Consider the following 21,728-nt stretch of genomic DNA (forward strand, 5'->3'; position numbering starts at 1 on the left):
CATACAACTTCTCCAGTTCTTTAGAAGAAACAAGAAGAGGATGAGATAGGTAAGAATACCAAAAGGTGAGAACTGAGTGGGGAAGGAAAAAAAGGAAAGTGGACTAAGACGTACAATAAAAATACCCAATCCTCTAAGTTTTTTGAGGCAAAAAAATTATAAAACCAAATAAATAGATGTTAGACCAATCATCTTACCTGAAGAGTCCTTGTTTAAAAAGATAAGCACTAATATGACCCCCTTCTAGATACCGGATTTCACAACCGGGCCAGATTTCTTGTAGACTTCGAACTCCTGTTCGTGGAATGTAGGCATCTTCTTTGGCTTGAACCACTATAATGAGGCTTGGGTCAACTGGAACTAGGTATGGAATTTTAAAAGATGCAACATATATACTTTTAAAAAGTTCTAAGATTTTTATATAAATACTATCATATTAGAAAATAAAACATACTTGATAGTACAGTAAGTCAAGTTGGTCAAATTACAACTTTTAGATTAAGTTAAAAATCAACTATAATATTACATAATATCATAATATTCATCTCTAATACAATGAGATGAACATTCTAAAGAAGGTATGAAATCCAATATATTTTTAGTTAACTATTAAGATGGATTTTTTTTTAAGTTTACTCATTTATTTTTTAGGAGAGAGTGAGTGCACACGAGTGCACACTAGCAGGGCAGGGACTGAGAGAGAGAGAGAGAGAGAGAGAGAGAGAGAGGGAGAGAGAGAATCCCAAGCAGGCCCCATGCTGTCAGCACAGAGCCCGACGTAGGGCTTGCACAAACTGTGAGATCATGACTTGAGCTGAAATCAAGAGCTGGATGCTTAACCAACTGAGCCACCCAGGCACCCCTAATTAGATGGATTTAGATTTTCATGGATAAAATATATTTAAATAATCAACTTATCCTGTGAAATACATTTTGGAGCCAACAATAAACATACTCTTGAAAATATGAAATTATTTTGTAAACATCCTTAAAATGTAAAGCATCCTTAAAAATATTTCACAAATATTTACCATCAGCAAACATTCTCCATTTCATATAAAATTGGTACCTGAGAAATTTGCCACATGAGTACATTCATCCATGACTCCTTTCATGAATATTAAAGATTCTTTCTGAAGATTATTTCTTCTTTGTTCTTTACTGAGTAGGTGATATGACTGAGGGCCACAGCTTGTATAACTACTTTTATTGGGTGAAAGTGTTTGATTGAAGCACTCCATCTTAGAGGTATCTTGCAACAAGAGTCCTTCTGATGTGGCACTGATAGATGTTTTATTAGATTGATGGTAGTCACTAGGTTTTTGGGATACAACTTGGTCTGTCATATCTAAATTTAAAGTTCTAGACACCAGATTAAGGTTAGTTAGCTTGTCTGCACCAATAGGGAAGCGTTTCACAAACTCTTGTCCCATTTTGAAAGAATCTGTCTGAATATACAAAAGAAGACATCATTTAGTATAAAATACATTTTATTTAACAACCTTGTTAAAATAAAAAGAAAACACAAATGTCTATCAATGAATAAATAAACCAAATGTGCTATAGACATACAATGGATTATCATTTAGTCTAAAAAGGGAACAAAATTCTGATACATACGACAATGGATGAACTTTGAAGACATTACACTAAATGAATAAGCCAGAAACAAAGAACAAATACTGTATGATTTTAAGTTTTATGAGGTACCTAGAGTAGTCAAATTTATAGAGACAGAAAATAGAGTGGGGATTTCCAGGGGCTGGAAGGAGGGGGTAATGAAGAGTTACTGTTTAATGGGTACAGAGCTTCAGTTCAGTAAAATGAAAAAGTTCTGGAGATGGATGGTGGTGATGGACAAAGGTGATGGCTGCACAACAATGTGAATGCATTTATTAACACCATTGAACTGTACACTTAAAAATGGTTGAAATAGTAAATTTTATGTTGCATATATTTGATAACTTAAAAAATAACAGAGAAAAAAGAGATTTCAGAATTTATCTGAGGACTAAGATAAATGATTTATACTACATTGCTTAATGTTTCCTATTAAACAATAAAGGGTATCATTTAGTCTGCATCATGTTTTTATTGCTAAAGTTTTGAAATTCATGATCTGCCTTAATCTTAGAACTTCCAAAAGCCTTATGAGTGTATCCTGGCAGTAACACATCAGCTACCTCAAATCCCTTTCTTAGGCTGAACTAAGAAGAATTAAAAATTATCAAGGAAAAAATATTACCTATTAAAATCTCAAAAGGATGTACTAAGTTTAAGGACTTGTAAGTACAATGTAATTTAAGTAAAAATAAACGTTGTTAAATACTAAAGACAAAGTCAAAAGAAAAAAAATGACAGCCTGGGAAAATATATTTGCAACTTCTATGACAAAGAGCTAACTGCTTTAATTTATTAAAAGCTAGAAATGAATATAAAGTCCAAAACCACAATAGAAAAAGTGAGCAAAGGATATGCACATAAAGGTCACAGAAAATGAAATATAAATTACCCTTAAACTTATAAACATGTTCAATTTCACTTAAAATTAAGTAAACTAAGTAAAAACAATACCAATTTTCACCATTAGGTTGACAAAAAAAAATGAAACCCATAAGTTTGCTAACACACTGAATTTGTGAAATTATGGGAAAACAGATACACATGTTCCTGCTGGTAGTAAAAATTGAAACAACTAGAATTAGACAAAATCTAACCACATTACAAATGGAACAACATTTCTAGGAATTTACACTTGTGAAATTTATTCATGGCGGCAGTGTTTGTTACTAGTGAAAAATGAGAAACAACATTAATACCCATCAACAGGGAACTAGTTAATGAATCATGGTATGTCCATCCATATAGTCTCATGCAGCAGTAAAAAAGAAAAAGGAAACATTTGTGTATAGTCCATAAAAAAAGGTAAGAAAAAAGGTCATATTTCTATTGGTTTGAAAAATTCCTTGAAACATTAATAAATAGTGGGTTATTTGTTGAGGGAGATAGGACCTAGGCAAATTGGGAGTACGGGTAGGAACTGTTTCATTATATGCCTTTTTATACTTTTGGATGCTTGAACATATGACCTACAAGCTATTTAAAAAATTAAAGAATGAAAAATTGACTGAAGGCAGGAAAAAAATCCAACAACTTGGTTAACAGAAAAAATCACTAGAGTCATCTGGACCAAAGAACTGTACACCTAAAAACATTGAGAAATGTAAGATCAAGCACCCCAGAATTACTCAGAGGGGTACACCAACAACTTTAACTGCTTTTGATTAGAAAAACACAGTTTTTATAACAAAAAAGGAAGCCATCTTGACATTCCCTGAATATGTATTGCTGTGAACAAGTTCTGAGACAAAAAGAGCTGTATACAACCACCAAGAGTCAGAGACATAAAAAAAGTGCTGGGTAAGACTACACTGCTGTTTCAGACAACCAAAGTTTTTGACATCCCTTTCAAAAGATGCATATTGAGTTTTATCATAAGTTCTGAAATATAGGCATTTTTTTATTATATGTATGGGGGAACACAAGGAACTAACCAGCAGGTAGAGATATTTTGTTACAAAGTTCTTAGGCAAGTAAATACCCTTTGAGGTTATGCAAGATAGATTTCCTTTACAAGAGTGAGATTTATAGTGATGTAATCATAAATAAAAAGTCCTAATTGATAGTATAGATATTTTTTCTTTCTGAGATTTCTTGAGATCCTTGGTAACTTCCAAACTGAATGTATAAAATTTAAAAATTCATAAAAAGAAAAAAAACCATGAAAGGAATTGGTCACCTTAGGAGACTAAGAGGGAACCAATTCATTATCTTGAAAACTAGTAAATTAAGGGAAAGATATCAAGCATTTATCCTGCCTTTCATATATGAACTGAGCCAAATAATAGGTAACCAATAAGTGCCTTTTTATACAAGTGTTAAAATTAATAAATAAAAAAATGACAGATTTAGACTATCAGTATTTTGCAGTCCTCCACTAATAGACATAGGCATTAAACATCAATGAAGGCTTACACCACAAAATAGAGACAACCGGACATTATGTGCTTCCAACACTCCTACCAAAGAAATAAAAACTGAGTTTAATCAAGCCTCTAGACCCAGCTGCCAACTTTCAGGCAATACAGAGCATGAGTGAACATGCTAAACTATACCATGAGAATGCAATAAAAAATATCTAGATGGTGAGAAACTCTAAAGGTAAATAGTCTAAATTCTTCAACAGATAAATTATAAGGAAAAGGAAAGGAATGGAAGGGAACTTACAGATTAAAAGACACAGAAAAGCACATCAAAAAAAAGAATTGTAGTATATAAGGATACATATTTGGACAATAAAATTATTTTAAAAACAGAAGGAAGTAATTACTATAAAAATAAGGGTAATGATTAGCAGTGCGGGGAGAAGAGCTTTTTAATTAGGACACATGGGAGTGGTTTCTGTGTTGGGTGGTCAATTTCTATTCTTGGCCTATTACAAACAGGTTTTCTGTTTAATAAATGTTGTAAGCCATACATTTGCTTTGCACGATTTTTTATATCTATATTTTCTTTTATTTATTTTTAAAATGTTTATTTATTTTTGAGAGAGAGAGAGAGTGAGTGCAAGCAGGGGAGGGGCAGAGAGAGAGATGGAGAGAGAGAATCCCAAGCAGGCTCCATGCTGTTAGCACAGAGCCTGACGTGGGGCTTGATGTCACAACTGTGAGATCATAACCTGAGCTGAAATCGAGAGTCAGAGGCTTAACTGAGCCACCCAGGTGCCCCTATTTATATTTTATTTTAAAATGAAGAATCTTAAAAACTAAAAAACAGTACTGCCTTTTAACAAATTTGCGATTCTTTTTAAAAATTGAAAACGTGAAACACAATCAACTTTTGCCCCCCTCCAATGTTACGCAGAAATTAAAAATACTTACTCCACAATATTCAAGCATGTGAATAATTTCTTCTTCATAAACTGTCTGTGTATAATACTGCTTTTCCAGCTCCCTCCAATTAATCGATTTACTTAGCACACCCTGAAATAACAAACTAAATTAAGATCAAACCCCACTATCAAACATTTTGTCCAATAATTTTATTATTAATGTGCAGAAAAGAGTAAACATAGCAGGCTTGAGATTTCCTATCTTTAGAAAGCTCTACTTGCAATGTTGGCCCTTGATTAGAGTCTGGGAACTGGACTAATAAACAGTTCTTTGCCCCAATATATATCTTTCTAAATGATAAAGTGATAAATCATAAAGTCATTGTGACAAACAGTGTAGTTTCTGCTGAACACATACTTTCCCTCTGGAGTTTTGGTACATGAGGCAGAGACTGCCTAAGTGATTGACCCCTGATAAAAACCCTGGACTCCCAGGCTCAATCAACCTTCACTGATGGACATTTTGTACATAGTGTCATAACGCATTGCTAGAGGAATTAAACACAGCCTGTGAGCTTCCAGTGGAAGGTTGTGCTTGATTTCCTCTGGACTTTGCCTCATGTGCCTTTTCCCTTTGCTAATTCTGTATTGTATCCTTTTGATATAAGTCTTAGTTGTGAGTAATACTAGGTGGTATGTCCTGTGATTTCTTCTAGAGAACCACCAAACCTGGAGGGGATTTTAGGAACCCCCAAAACAATTACCTTTCATTACATATAGCTATTTAAGTATTAATTGCAATTAAATTACCGTAGTGAAGACTCCAGATGCTGTGGACCAAGACAGGCATGGGATCAATGGCATGGGCTTAGGCCAGTTGGATACTGCTAAGGAAGCCATCTGAAATATGTTTAACAGTCAGAGAGCTCCTGTTTAAATTTCTATTCATTAAAATGAAAACTATTTACTATGAAGAAAGTAGTCTGGTAAGACTTCATTTACTATGAAGAAAGTAGAAATTGGTAAGATAAGACATGAACACAAAATCTCTAAATACTTGGAGTGCCTGGCTGGCTCAGTTGGTAGAGCATGCGACTCTTGATCTCAGGGTTTTAAGTTTGAGCCCCACATTGGGTAAAGAGATTACTTAAAAATAAAATCTTAAAAAATCTCTAAATACTCATGAGAATGTCTAGCAACCTTGTGAAACCCCAAATCATAAATTCAACAACAACATATAACTTCTCCCTTAGAAAGTAATAAAGTACATTGGAAAATTTTAAGTAATCTCAAGACCTTCCACAGAGAACTACTTTCTACTGGGTAAATATAGAGCAAACATGCTGAAATGTAGACGCTAGGCAGGAGGCTAATCACACTCCGTACTTAAGTGACCTGCTCAGTGACAACAAAATCACAACTATAAAATCTCAGACCTTTGAGGCTGACTGTCAAAAAGCTGGTGAACTACAAAACAAATTATATAACTTATATAATGTAATGTGTGTGTTTAGAGAAAGGAAAAGTTATTTTTTGGCTAGGGGAATCAGAGAAGGCTTCATGAAATGGCTGTCCTTTAGGGGAAATGAAAGATGGGGTCTTGTCTTCTATATAAAGAAGACAACATGATCAAAGGCAAGATGGTGAAAAAGTGCAAAGTCTGCTAGGAAAACAGCCAATATAACTTACTTCGGCTGGTCAATAGGGCATATATGGTGAATGGGGTGAGGGAGATAGGTAGGCTGGAAAGACTGAATAGCAACAGATGAGAGGTCCCTTTTGCTCTGTATATAATGGGAAATTAATAAAGAGGCCTGAACAAAAGAGTGGCAATGTCAAAGAAGTAATTCAAGGAAGCTAAAATGATAGCAGTTCATAAGACTGATTGGAAAGAGTAAGATCTGAGGTAGGAAACCAACCAGTATAGGCAGTAGTTCAGGCGAAAGTTCTAAGATCCTAATCTAGGTCATAACAATGCAAACATTACTAGGTAGGGAAAAGAAATAATTGTCCACCCTTCAATTTCACTAATAATATTTCTGAATTTTAGCCAGTTTTTAAACTTAATTTTATAATTCAAATTACTTACAGAAAACTATATATATTTTGTTGTTGTTTCTTTTAAAATGTATGGAGTGACTAATATGTTCAGGAAACAATTAGAGCATATCAATAGCCCTTACTGAACCTACTGCTTCATGGAGAAAAACTGCTAAACAAGTAATCAAAATGCAGTGAAAAAAGTACTAATAAGAGATGAAGTACAGTCTAGGGTTTAGGCTGTGAGTGGAGGAACTTCTCATAGGAAGTAAGCTCTAGACTGGAACCAGAAGGGCAAACTGTTATTTGGTTAGGTGAGAAGGCATGAGAAGGCACTAGGAGAATGCTAGCACCCAGCATATCTAAAGCCCACTGGAATAGCAAGCCTTTGGCAGGTTTTAAGCAGGAGAGAGCACAGATGAGATTTAGGAAAATCACTCTAGTTATGGTGTGGAGAAAAACTAAGAAGTTTAATGAAAGAAAAGACTAGAGAAAGAGAAACCAATTAGGAGGCTGTTTCAGTATATTCTAGAAGACAAAGGTATAACAGGTACCACTTTATCACTGGGGACAGCAATAAGAGATAAATGAAAAGTATTTTCTACATTTGCTATCTTCACCAATTTAACAGCAAAGTAAGTCACTTATATTTCAGATGTGAAAAGTTAAATTTTATAAAAATTAACTTTTAATACAATATTAAATTAAATTCAATACCTGAGCTATGACTATGAAATACAATCATTGTCTATATAAATCATACAAAAAAAAATCATTATAATGGGAAAAGTTTAAAACCTGTTCCTGCTTTTGCCAAGACTAAAATTAATTCTACATCTTAAGTAAATTTTTAAAATAACTACATTCTCTAGATCTTATAAACATAATCACAATTAAGTATCAGTTGAAATTAAAAGGCTTACATGTCCTCCCATGGATATTCCGGTCATTCCTAGAGGTCCATAACCCTCTCTCTCTAGCCAGTGCAAGAGAGCTGCAGATTCTAAAACAAGAGCTCCTCCCATCACAAAAAGGTCAGACACGTTTTTTAGGCTGGACCTTCTAGCCTCACAAGACAAAAGAGAAAATTATTTATGTATTTACATTTTAATATATGCAAAGTTACAACAGGCAGCCAGACTTCATGTTTTTCTTTTAAAGGACCAGATAGCTAATGGAACAAACTGATGGAATTAAGAGTGCTAACATTATTCTACATATTAATCAGCTAATACTTATTTTTTTAAAAGTTATATCTGCTCTTTATTGAAATTCAATTAACTACTTTGAAGCCCAGGAAATATATTTATTTGATAGCACTTAAACAAACTGTTAAAAAAAATTCGTGGTTGTCCCGTATGAATTTACACAGGGGTAAATTATTACAATAGAACTTAAAGCATAAAAATTTTAAAAGCAATGTAAAAGAATTTAACCTAATATGAGGCTCATGTATTACCAAAATCTTAAATATGTTGCTTATTTTCAAAAAATACACAATTTATGAATATAATCAACTGGAAAATCTTTTATTTTTTAAATAGTAGTGTAATTAACATACAATGTTATATCAGTTTCGGCTGTATAACATGGTGATTTGACAGTTTTATACATTACTCAATGCTCACCATGGCAACTGCAATCACCATGTCACTATATAAATGTTACTAAAATATTCTTGACTATATTCCCTATGCTTTACTTTTAATAATTAAAAGTTGGTTGAAAAAGTAATTTTTCATAAAAATACATGTTTTTTTATTAACTTAAATAGGGGTGTCTGGAGGGCTAAGTCAGTTGTGTGTCACTCTTGATTTTGGCTCAGGTCATGATCCCAGGGTGGTAGGATCCACTCCAAGTGTGGAGCCTACTTGGGATTCTCTCTCTCACCCCCTCCCCTGCTCTCTCTAAAATAAAAACAAAACCAATTCAACTAGAATTTTCTGTCTTTAGAAACTAATTTTACATGTTAAGTACATTTCCTTATTAGAAGCATTTAAATCTTTTTAGATTCCAAACCATTCTTATATAGGCATACTTCATCTTATTGCACTTTGGATTGCACTGCATTTCTTACAAACTGGAGGTTTATGGGGTGCCTGGGTGCCTTAATCAGTTAAGTGTCCGACTCCTGATTTCAGCTCAGGTCATGATTTCACAGTTTGTGAGATTGAGCCCTGTGTGAGCCCTGAGATTCTCTCTTTCCATCTATCTCTGCTCCCACCCTGCTTGTACACGCACGTGTACATAAATAAATGAACATTAAAAAAAGAACAAATTGAAGGTTTATGGCAACCCTGTATCGATTAAGTCTACGGATGCTACTTTTCCAAAAGCATTTGCTAACTTCACGTCTCTGTCACAATTTAGTAATTTTCATACTATCGAGAAACCTTTTCATTGTATTTGTTATGGTGATCTGTGATGTTACTGTTGTAATTGTTCTGGGGCACCATGGAACTGCATGCATATAAGATGGCAAATTTAATGGATAAATGTTATGTGTGTTCTGACAGCTCCACCGACCAGCTGTTCTCCACCTCTCTCCCTCTCTCCCACCTTCCTGTTCCCTAAGATATAAAAATCTTGAAAGTAGGCCAGTTGATAACCCTACAATGGCCTCTGTGTTCAAGTAAAAAGAGGAGTCACACATTTCTCACTTGAAGTCAAAAGCTAAAAATGATCAAGCTTAGTGAGGAAGGGATGTCAAAAGTGGAGATAGGCCAAAAGCTAGGCCTCTTGCAGCAAACAGTTAGCCAAGTTGTGAATGCAAAGTAAAAGTTCTTGAAGGAAATTAAAAGTGCTACTCCAGCGACCACACAAAATAGAAAGCAAAACGGTTTTCAATTTTGGAGAAGACTGGTCTGGATAGAAATCAAACCAGCCACAACATTGCCTTAAGCCAAAGCCTATTACAGAGAAAAGCCCTACCTCTCTTCAATTCTATGAAGGCTGAGAGAGGTGAAGAAGATGCAGAAGAACAGTTTGAAGCTAGAAGTTAGTTCATGAGGTTTAAGGAAGGAGGCCATCTCTATAACATAAATGTGCAAGAAGGTAAAGCAGCAACTACTGATATGGAAGCTGCAGTAAGTTATCCAGAAGATCTAGTGAAGATAACTAACAAAGGCAGCTACAAATAACAGATTTTCAATGTTGAAAAACAGCATTCTGTTGGAAGAAGATGCCATCTAGGACTTTCATAGCTAGAGAAGAAATGATAATGGCTAGCTTCAAAGGAGGGTTTGACTCTCTTGTTAGGGGCTAATGCAGCTGGTGAAATATCTCCAAGGTATGCCTATTTAGTGGTAAAAAAGAATATTATCTTATTATTGAAGTGTCCAAGTTAGAATCTGTTTTCAAATTTTAGTTCATATAAAGACATACATGATTGGCCACTGGATGAAACCTTGTCGAGGTGTACAAAATTCACTTTATCAATGGTTGTTTACTGTATGTCTATGTAGGGTAATTATGCACAAAGAACTAGCAGCCGTAGGAATGCCAAGTTGTGAAAAACACATTTCTGGCCCCCAAAGAGCTTATGTCCACTGTCCTACCACATCTCCTCAGAGCTCTAAGTCAGAATTTCTCTTTATGGAAACTATGCTATCCTCTGTCAGAATAGATCATAGATGTGCTTCCTCATAAAACAGCCCATGTATCCTTACATTTGTTTCTTATTCTCATTCCAATTTTCTATTGATGATCATGTAATTCCCCTGATTATGTATTTTGGCCTCGTACGGAAGTCTGAATTATCAAACTCACTTCAGTTTGCTCTTTTAATAGAAGTTACTAATGTAGGGTTCTGGGACAGTGGTTATTTATAACAGTGGACCGAGTCTCACACTTTTGATGAAAACAAGCATAAGATGGCTTTTAAAAAGAGAGATAAAAATAAATTTACTATTTAAATTGCAAACCATCTCTTACAATGAATTATTTGAGAAAAATAAATATACTGGTGTATTATTATATTTCTTGGGTTGATGATACATGATAGGATATTTTATAGACATGATTCTCACAACAATTCTGTTTGGAAGAAATTATAGAGTATTCCCACCTTATAAATGAGGTAACAGATACTTAGACCAAGGTAATACAATTATTAAATGACCAATTACAATTGCAACCTATGTCTCTATGACTCCAAAGTCAACATCTTTCTGTTAAACCCATGCTGCCTCTAACTATAACTCAAAAAACTCTTTTGGGTTTTTAACCACCAATAGAACAGAGTAAAAATGACACACTTAGTTCTGAATACAGAGCTTGGTTCCACAGTAAGAATTCTTGAACTACTTAGCTTGGACATTAATTGTTCACATTACACAAAGTTTATTCTAAACTATCCTTCATAGGATACAGGTTTGCTTCCAACCCACCCCAATTTCATCTATATCTCTTCCATGTCACGACCACATAGAACATGTGACCTCTAAATCTATCTCTCCAGGACTTTCCAACTCCCTACTTAACTTCTCCACCTGCAGTTCTAACAGACATCACACATTTAACACATGCAAGTCAGAACTTTTGATTTCTTACCAACAATATCCAATTTATCAATGAGTCTTATCATTTCAACTTCTAATTACCCATGAGAGCTTCTTTCCATCTCCACTGCCACTACCTTAAAGTCACTTTTTTTTCTCCTGCATTACTGCTATAGCTTCCTATTTGATTTTTCTGTTGCTACACTAGCCCGACTAAGCCAAAATAAGCTTTTAATAACACAAATCAGATCATTCCTCTCCTTAAGGTCCTCCAAAGGTTTCCCACTGCACTTATAGTAAAATTCAAAGCACATGGCTCTTCATAAATCTGACCCTTGCCTACATTTCTGACCTTGTCTTATACTACTCTCCCATGCTTATATTAGGTTTTTCATTCTTCCTTCTCTGAGGCTGATCTTCCTCTGGGTTTTCACCTTGGTGGCTCCTCATTATATTATTTTTATCTATCTCTCATCCTAGAATATAAGCTCTATGACAGTAAGGACCTTATCTTTTTGTTGTTATATTCCCAATGTTTTGAATCAAATATTTACTGAATGAATCAAAACCAAACATGACATAGCTTATGGAAATGCAAAAAAAGTTGCCTTCAAAGTTCATCATTTCTAAAAACCAAGAAGAGATTATCTTCAGATTACCTATACTATATATTGCAAGAATAAAAAGGAGTGGTGTTAATTTCACGAAGTAAGTAAATGTACTTTAAGAAGGAAAATGTTTTAACATTTCTTCAGTTACAGTTTTATAAATAAAATATATCTTCCATCAGCCTATTAAAAACTTTATTTTAAGTTTATTTTGAGAGAGAGAGAGAGCAAGCATGAGTGGAGAAAGGACAGAGAGAAAGGGAGAGAGAATCCCAAGCAGGCTCTGCACCACCAGCATGGAGCCCAAGACAGGGCTCGAAACCACAAACCATGAGATCATGACCTAAGCTGAAATCAAAAGTAGGACACTTAACCAAATAAGCCACTCAGGTGCCCCTAAAATTAAAAAAAAATTTTTTTTTAATATTTATTTTTGAGAGAGAAGAGAGAGACAAGAGTGTGAGCAGGGGAGGGGCAGAGAGAGAGGGAGACACAGAATCTAAAGCAGGATCCAGGCTCTGAGCTGTCAGCACAGAGCCCCATGTGGGGCTTGAACCCACAAACTGTGAGATCATGACCTGAGCCGAAGTCGGATGCTCAAATGACTGAGCCACCCAGGCACCCCTAAAATTTCTTATTTATCTCTTTATCAAACATTTTAAGTGCAAAAAGCTTAAGATAAAAATTTAACTCAACATGCCTACTACAGTTTTATAACAGAACTTTTCCCCAAATAACATTTGCATGTTAAACTTAGAAATGATTAACCAAAGACTAACAAAAATTTTAATACCACTAAAAATTTGGCATAAAGATTACAAAAACGAAGGTGATGTATACTTACATTTGGTCCTTGGGTTTCCTGCAGCCATTTAAGAATGTGGGTCAAAGAGAAAGTTTTAAAATAATTAAATACAGTTTGTGTCTCAAAACATATTTACTTAAGCAAAATACTTACATTTGAACACAATTTATTACTGAAATAACTATTTTCTAATTATCTCAAATAGGCTGTTGAGGAGTTCTCGGGATTTTCAATGTGATTATTTTTTTTCTTTTTTAAAAGCTTTATTGATATTGCATACCACATAATTCACCCATTTTAAGTGCACAATTTAATGTGTTTAGTATATCCAAAGGGCTGTGCAATCTTCAACTTAATTTTAAAATTAAGGTTGTTTTTTTTTTTTCATTTATATGTTGACTATATAAAATCTAGAAAATACAGAAAAGTATATTAGAAGAAAAACTACTTCATGTACAGACAACCATATTAATATTTTGGTGCATGTCCAGTATTTTTTCCTTACACACAGTTTTTAATGGATTTTCTGTTTTTAGGTTTTCTGCCTATGTCACACCACAGTTTTGTATCCTATTTTTGCATTATACTTTTCATATATTACTGTAAACTTTTTAACAATAACCATTAAAATTTACTGAATGTCATTTACCAGGCACTGTTCTAGACAGTATTAACTAGTTAATACTCTGAATAACCTAAGAGATTATTCCCATTTACCAATGAAAAATCTGAGGTACTAAAAGGTTACATAACAGGTCCAAGGTCATACAGGTAGTAAATGGTAGAGCAATATACATAACCAATCACATAATATTCTAATATTATGAACCACAAATTACTCAACCATTTTTCTATTGTGAGACATTTAAGCTATTTTTAATGCTTTACTATTATAAATAAAATTATATAAATCTCTTTTCAATCAACTTTCTCTTTTCTTCGTATTTTATCCTTAGAGTAAATTTCCAAGAATCAAAATCACTGTCAAGGGACATAAGATTTTTTAATGCTCCTGATACATACAGTAGAAATGCTTTCCCCAAGGATTAAACCAATTTTCACAGCCATTAGTAATAAGAGTACCCATTTTTTTTTTTTTTTTTTACAATAGCCTCACAACTACTGGGTTTTATTTTTTAAATCTTTGGTAATGTTGCTTTAACTTTACATTTCTCTTATTACCAGCAACGTTGAACATTTCTTTTAAATTAAAAAAAAATTTTTTTTACAGTTTATTTATTTTTGAGAGAGAAAGAGAGAGTACATGAATGGGGTAGGAACAGAAAGAGAGGGGAGAGAGAATCCCAAGCAGGCTCTGCAGGCTCTGTGCTGTTGGCACAGAGACCTATGTGGGGCTTGAACTCACGAACCGTGAGATCATGACCTGAGCCGAAACCAAGAGTCAGATGCTTAACCAACTGAGCCACCCAGGTGCCCCGAACATTTCTTTATATCTGTGCATCAGTTTCGTTTCTTCTTCTGGGAATAGTCTGACGTCATCTTGAAAGTCAAGTTAAGAACTGTTCTAAACCTCAACTGATGACTTAAATGTAAATGAATTTAAAACATGAAGGTTTCCTTAATAGCAAACATTTGACTTAATAATATTAAAATCCAGCATAAGTTTTATAAGAAAAAAGTACAATTTATCTTCATTACACAGTGGAAGCACAATCCTTAACATTGGTTGTTTAAAGGCATGAAATAATTTTTCACTTCTTTTCATTCTTGCTTCTTAAATATTTTCTGAACTGACACTAAATTTAACTGGTTTAGAAAACCTGGTTACTATCTATCATTCTTTTTGAAGACTAAATCTATAAATAAGAGAAAAGATTTCTAGGTATCACAAAAGGATATAATAAGGGTTTTCTAGCAACAAAGAAGCCATTCGGGCTTCTTTAATCATAGGACGAGCCATTAGTGTTCGTCGTCTCCAGTAATGCTAAGGAAAGAAAAGATGACATACTTAAAGAATGTAATAACCACATCTGTGTTACAAAGAGTATGTCAACAAATTAGGGATTAAGGCATCATAAGAAAGTCTTACATGATCTCCTGTTCCAGCAAGATGAATGCATACAGGTTTATATTTGCTGTTCCACTCCTTAGGAACAATAAGTTGAAACCTATTTAAAATAAAACACATAAGTAGAATTCTCTTTAGAAGGTTTTCAATACAAACTTTCAATTTGTAAATAATTAAATTATTTGGGAGAAGAGATCATTCAGAATTTTGACATTCAAATTATGATGAATAATTCATGTTTGCATAAAGGCAAATAAGATATTATAAATTTGCTATATTAGGATATTATATTAGGATATTAAAATATGCAGTACAATATAAACACAGAATTCATTGTAATCATTTTTACCTTATTCAGTATCACTTTATAAATGCATAATGAAATTTTCTTATTTTGTTGAGACATCAATATATATGAGTAAGTCTTAGAAACAACAACTCTCTACATAGCTCTGCTTTTTCTCCTTGCAGGAATAATGCTTGGTTGTACAAGCTGTTGATGTATCAGTAAAATACTTTATGTTATCTCTTTTGCTTTCCAACTTGGAGAAAAAGCAATCCATGCCAGATGACAAAAAACAAAAAACAAAAAAGTTTTCCCTATGTGTCATCTTCTTATTGTAGTAATTTGCTTTTCATTTAATGTTTTTTCCCTATAGGACTTTTACTTTAATTGTGGTAAAATACATGTAACATAAAATTTACCATTTTAACTATATTTAAGTTGTACAGTTCAGCAGCATTAAGTACATTTACATTGTTGGGGTGACACCTGGGTGGCTCAGTTAAGCTTCCGACTCTTGGTTTTGGCTGAAGTCATGATCTCATGGTTCGTGGGCTTGAGTCCCGCATCAGGCTCTGCACTACCAGCATAAAGCCTGCTTGGGATTCTCTCTCTCATCCTCTTTCTCTGCCCCTCTCCCACTCACTCTCTCAAAATTAATAAACTCAAAAAAAATTTTTAAAAAGCATATTTACAGTGTCATGCAACAATCACCACCATTCATCTTCAGAACTTTATCTTCCTAAACTGGTTTACTTGCCTTTTTAATTTCCTTAGCAATTGATATTTTAGAATTATTATCTAGTATAATACTGCATTCTGTCAACTCAAGGTTTGACCTTAGGTAGCTGCATTCTCAGGCAACATAAACCTCAATTTTGAGCTTATTTTGCTTGTGCAGGGGACAATATCACTAGTTATCTATTATCAATAAATTGTTGAATAGAGAATACACACAAGTACATTTAGGAGGGTTCAGTGGTTCTTTCTGTTTTGTGCTCATGGGAACTAACTCTTAATTTTTAATCTCTTCATCAAAACTGCCAATGTTAACAACTCTACTTCATTTTGCATTCTCAGAACTGTCCTGCTTCTTGATATTTTGATGATTTGGGGTAAATAAAAACATTTAAAAATGCTTTCTGTGAAATGCTGGACATCTCTATTATTTTTTTCCTTCTGTTTCATAGCATTTCATGTAGAGACTTCATTATTGGAGAATAGCTTTAAATTAATAAGAATATTTTATTACAGTAATAACTGACCACTCATCTAATAGAGGCTCACTAATTAGTCTGTCTGCTCATATTACAGTACCTTCTCACAAGAGTATTTTCCAGTGCCCTGTGATGAATAGGTAGAGTTCATGTGAGCTCCTCAGCTACAGTTGATTGGGCCTGGGGTAGTACAAATTAGGGCAGTAAAGATTTGTTCTTTTGGTAGTCTGTAATTAGAACAGACTCTAGATTCTGTTGAGCTTTCAACATGAAGGCTCTGTGGTAGCTATTTTTTGTCACTGCATGAGAAGCAGAGAAAGATAAACTACCCACAGAGAAATGGCATGGGTCATAAAGCAGGGATAAGAGACCAGGAAGCATACAGGAAAGGGAGGTAGGGAAAGTATCTATATAGATCTTAATGGCTTCCCATTTTCAGCTTCCAAAATCTCTTTTTAAATACTGAGATAATTGACATACATTATTAGTTTCAGGTATATAATTCAATGATTTGATATATGTATGTATTGTGAAATGATCATCACAATAGCTAGCATCCATTACCACACATAGCTACAAAAATCCTTTTTCTTGTGATAAGAACTTTTAAGATCTACTGTCTTAGCAATTTTCAAATATACAATACAGTATTAACTACAGTCACCATGCTGTACATTATATCCTCAAGACTTATTTTATAACAAAGTTTGTACCTTTTGACCGCTTTCACCCAATTCACCCAGCCCCCACTCCCAACTCTGGCAACTACCAGTCTGTTCTTTGTATCTCTGAGTTCCAAGTTGTTGTCATCGTTGTTTTAGATTCCACATATAAGTGAGAACATATGGTATCTGTCCTTGTCTGACTTATTTCACTTAGCATAATGTTCTCAAGGTCCATGTAGTTGCAAATGGGAGAATTTCCTTTTTTGTTGCTGTTGTTATTTAATTTACTTTGAAAAGAGAGGATGGAGGGGTAGAGAGAGGGAGAGGGAGAGAGAGAATCCCAAGAAGGCTCTGCTGTCAGTGCAGAGCCCAACATGGGGCTCAATCCCACCAACCACGAGATCATGACCTGAGCCAAAATCAAGAGTCAGACACTTAACCGTTCAACCAACTGAGCCATGCACATGCCCCCGGAGAATTTCCTTCTTTCTTATGTCTGAATAATACTGCACTCCTTTTATATACCACTTCCTTATCCTTTCATCCACTGATGGACATTTAGGTTGGATCCGTGTCTTGGCTATTGTAAATAATGCTGCAATGAACACGGGGGTGCAGATATTTTCTCAAATCAATGTTCTTGTTTCCCTCAAATATATACCCAGAAGTGGAGTTGCTGGATCATACATGGTAGTTCTATTTTTAATTTTTAAAAAAAAATTTTAATGTTTATTTTCTTGAGAGAGAGACAGAGTACAAGCGGGGGAGAAGCAGAGAGAGAGGGAGCCGAAGTAGGCTCCAGGCTCTGAGCTGTTAGCATAGAGCCCGATGCGGGGCTCAAACTCATGAACTGTGAGATCACAACCTGAGGCAAAGTAGGATGCTTAACTGACTGAGCCACCCAGGTGCCCCGCCCTGTGTATTTTAAAAGAATGTGTATTCAGATGCTGCTGGATATAATATTTTGTGAATATCTAGGTTAAGTCCACTTGATTTAATGGGTAGTTTGAGTCCAACGTTTTCTTACTGATTTTCTGTCTGGATCATCTATCCATTGCTGCAAGTCAGGTATTAAAGCTCCCGACTATTATTCTATTGCTGCCTTCAAGTTTGTTAATTTTTTTAAAAGGTTTTTTTTTGTTGTTGTTGTTGTTTTTTATGTTTATTTATTTTTGAGAGAGAGAGACAGGGCATGAGCAGGGGAGGGGCAGAGTGTGAGGGAGACGCAGAATCCGAAACAGGCTCCAGGCTCTGAGCCATCAGCACAGAGCCCGATGCGGGGCTCGAACCCATGAACCGCGAGATCGTGACCTGAGCCGAAGTCGGACGCTCAACCGACTGAGCCACCCAGGCGCCCCGTTAATTTTTTTAAATATATATTTGGCTCCTATATTGGGTACATAAATATTTACAAATGTTATATCCTCTTGTTAGACTGATCCCTTTATCATTATATAACGACCTTCTTTAACCCTTATCCAATATTTGTTTTTAATGTTTATTTTTGAGAAAGAGGGAGGGAGGGGCAGAGAGAGGGGGGGACAGAGAATCTGAAGCAGGCTCTGTGCTGACAGCAGACAGCTCGATTCAGGGCTCAAACTCATGAACCATTAGATCATGACCTGAACCCAAGTCAGATGCTTAACTGACTGAGCCACCCAGGTGCCCCTCCAATCTTTGTCTTTTTTGTATGATATAATATAGCTACCTTTATTTTCTTTTGACTTTCATTTGCATGGAGTATCTTTTTCCATCCCTTTACTTTTAGTCTATGTATCTCCTTCATCTGAAGTGAATCTTTTTTTCTTAAACAGTTTTCTTTTAAAGCTGATTTATTTATTTAAGTAATCTTTACACTCAAACCCCGAGATCAAGAGTTGAATGATCTTCCAACTGAGCCAGCCAGGTGCCCTGGAAGTGAGTCTTTTATAGGCAGCACATACTTGAGTCCTTTTTTTTCTTTTTTTTCAATCCATTCAGCCAGTCTAAGTCTTTTGATTAGAGAATTCAGTTGGTTTACATTTAAAGTGATTATTGACGGTTATAAATTTATTATTGCCATTTTGTTTATTGTTTTCTGGCTGTTGTGTTATTCTTTTTATTATTTTATTATTCTTTTGTTCCTTTCTTTTTTTTGTCTCTTTGTGATTTGACGATTTTCTGTAGTGGAATGCTTAGATTTCTTTCTCTTTGTCTTTTGTTTATCTAATAGGTTTTATCTTTGTGGTTCCATTAGGCTTATATAAATTATTTATAACAGTCTCTTTTCTATAGTTTTATTCTGCTTCACCCCACATTTACCGGGAGCAATGCTAAATAATTATTGCAATTAATGCTAACCAATTAAAAATAGTATGCCATTGATATTATAATTGTAAGTAAAAAATAACTTACTACTTTAAACTTTCTGAATAAAAACTCTTACCTTGCAATAACAGATTCAACTGGCATTATATCAGGCACATAGTGGGCCATGGGGGAAACAAAGTGTCCATCTAGGATCTTACAGTCTGACTGCTCTTCAATCTAAAAGAAAAGCAAGACCAAAATGTATACATACATATAGACTAAGGTCTATCATGCATGTTTTAATATAAAAACGTTCCATTCAATTAAAATTTTTTTCACTGACTACTATGTATTCTTTTGCCCCAGTCAGTTTTCTGAAGCATGGCTCCTCACACACATTTCTTTTCCTTTTACATCCTTTACTACAGGCTAGTTGGAAAAGTAAACTATAAATAAATTGCATTTGTACAAAAGCATGAAATAAGTCAATAAAATACTAGTTGGAAGAATTCAAAAATATCAAAATAAACATAAGAACAATTTACAAAGAAACTGTAAAAATAATTTACTGCAATCAAATAAGGGTTGACTTGATGTTTAAGCAATCCATTGAGACAATGAGTCATGTAAACATTAAATAAGGAGAAATGTATATTTATATTTATAGCAAAGGCATTTGCTAATGTCTGACACCTAAACTTTCCCTTCATCAGTTATTTTTTATAAATAAAAAATCTTTATCAGGTCAGTAATCAAAATTAAATTAGCAGTAAAGCACCACATATTTTCATTAAAATTGTAAACAAAAAATTTTATCTGTGGATACCATATATAACCATCTTATTTTAAAACAAAATTTCTAGCCAGTAATGTCTTATTAAATAATCCACATTTTGTTTTGCATGTGACTTAAAATGCTACTTTATCATGAAGTAAGTTTTAATAAGTTATAACATTATTTTCAATCCTTTATTGGGTCTTATAAGTCTATCTTTTTTTCCCCCCACTCGTTTAAAAGGTTTTTTCTGGTTTTTGGCTTCCAAGTTTTTATTTAAATTCTAGCTAGTTAACATACAGTGCAATATTAGTTTCAGATGTAGAATTTAGTGGTTCATCACTTAACATCAAATACCCAGTGCACATCACAGCAAGTGCCCTCCTTAATCCCCATCACCTGTTTAACCCATTCCTCCATCTGCCTCCCCTCTGGTAGCCATCAATTTGTGTTCTATAGTTAAGAGTCTGTTTCTTGGTTTGCCTCCCTCTCTCTCTTTTTTCCCCTTTGGTTCATTTGTTTCTTAAATTCCACATATGAGTGAAATCACACAGTATTTTTTTCACTGAGCTTAATACTAACTCCATCCACGTCATTGCAAATGGCAAGATTTCATTCTTTTTTTACGGTTGAGTAATATTCCTGTGTGTGTGTGTGTGTGTGTGTGTGTGTGTGTGTGTGTATACACCACATCTTCTTCATCCATTCATCAGGTGATGGCCACTTGGGCTGTCTCCATAATCTGGCTATTGTAGATAATGCTTATTAGCCTACCTTTCATTTATACCAATATCATGCTGTTTGATCATGCTGCAGCTTTATAATATCTATTGACAAATGACTGAAGTAGGTTTTCCTTATCACTCTTCTTTTTTAGGTGTTCCTGATCTGATTGTACTTTCATGATTCTTCCCAAAATAATTTTAAGATCATTTTATAGACTTTAGTTCTAAATTGAGTATTTTAATTAGGATTGCACTGCATTTTTTGAAAATGGTAAGGAGACCTGATGTGTACAATATGAATTTATATGATTTAGAATAATAAACTATTTGATAAAGGAGGCAGCACAGATTAATGTGAAAGGGAGTAATAATCCCACAAATAGTGTTGGGACAAATGGCAACTTGGTGAGAAAAAAAAGCAATTTAGAACCATAAGTAATATAGACTTAAAAATTAAACCAGCTATAACTCAACAATAAAAAGATGAATAACCCGGTTAAAAATAGGCAATGATTTCATAGATGTCTCCAAAGAAGATATACAAATGGCCACTAAGCACATGAAAAGATGCTCAACATCACAGTTATAAGGGAAAGGAATATTGAAAACCACAATAAAATACTTCACACCCATTAGGATGGCTATTTAATACAAATATTAGTGTGAATGTGGACAAATTGGAACTATTATACCCTACTGGTGGGAAAAGTAAAATGGTGCACTTTGGAAAACAGTTCTTAGTTTGTCAAAAAGTTAAGTACAGAATTACCATATGACCCAGAAATTCCACTACTAGATTAATATCAAAAAAATTCAAAACATATATACACAAAAACAATTGAACATGAATGTTCACAGCCTTATTGATAATAGTCAAAGAACAGAAACAATCCATATGGTCA

At 34.2% G+C, this 21,728-nt stretch overlaps 1 protein-coding gene across 1 annotated transcript in view; it reads right to left on the minus strand.

Moving 5' to 3' along the window:
* Positions 1-21,728, minus strand: part of ABHD18 (abhydrolase domain containing 18) — a 45,879-nt gene that overhangs the window by 3,826 nt on the left and 20,325 nt on the right. Inside the window, exons 4-12 of the mRNA XM_053901265.1 lie at positions 19,463-19,563; positions 14,894-14,972; positions 14,702-14,788; positions 12,883-12,908; positions 7,855-7,993; positions 5,702-5,791; positions 4,941-5,042; positions 1,070-1,448; positions 198-360 (exon numbers count right to left, since the gene is read on the minus strand). Of these exons, the coding sequence (XP_053757240.1) occupies positions 198-360; positions 1,070-1,448; positions 4,941-5,042; positions 5,702-5,791; positions 7,855-7,993; positions 12,883-12,908; positions 14,702-14,788; positions 14,894-14,972; positions 19,463-19,563 (1,166 nt within the window). The remainder of the gene's footprint in view (positions 1-197; positions 361-1,069; positions 1,449-4,940; positions 5,043-5,701; positions 5,792-7,854; positions 7,994-12,882; positions 12,909-14,701; positions 14,789-14,893; positions 14,973-19,462; positions 19,564-21,728) is intronic.

The sequence above is a fragment of the Panthera pardus genome, unplaced genomic scaffold, assembly GCF_024362965.1.
Source record: "Panthera pardus isolate Hobbes unplaced genomic scaffold, ASM2436296v1 HiC_scaffold_13, whole genome shotgun sequence".
NCBI lineage: Eukaryota > Metazoa > Chordata > Mammalia > Carnivora > Felidae > Panthera > Panthera pardus.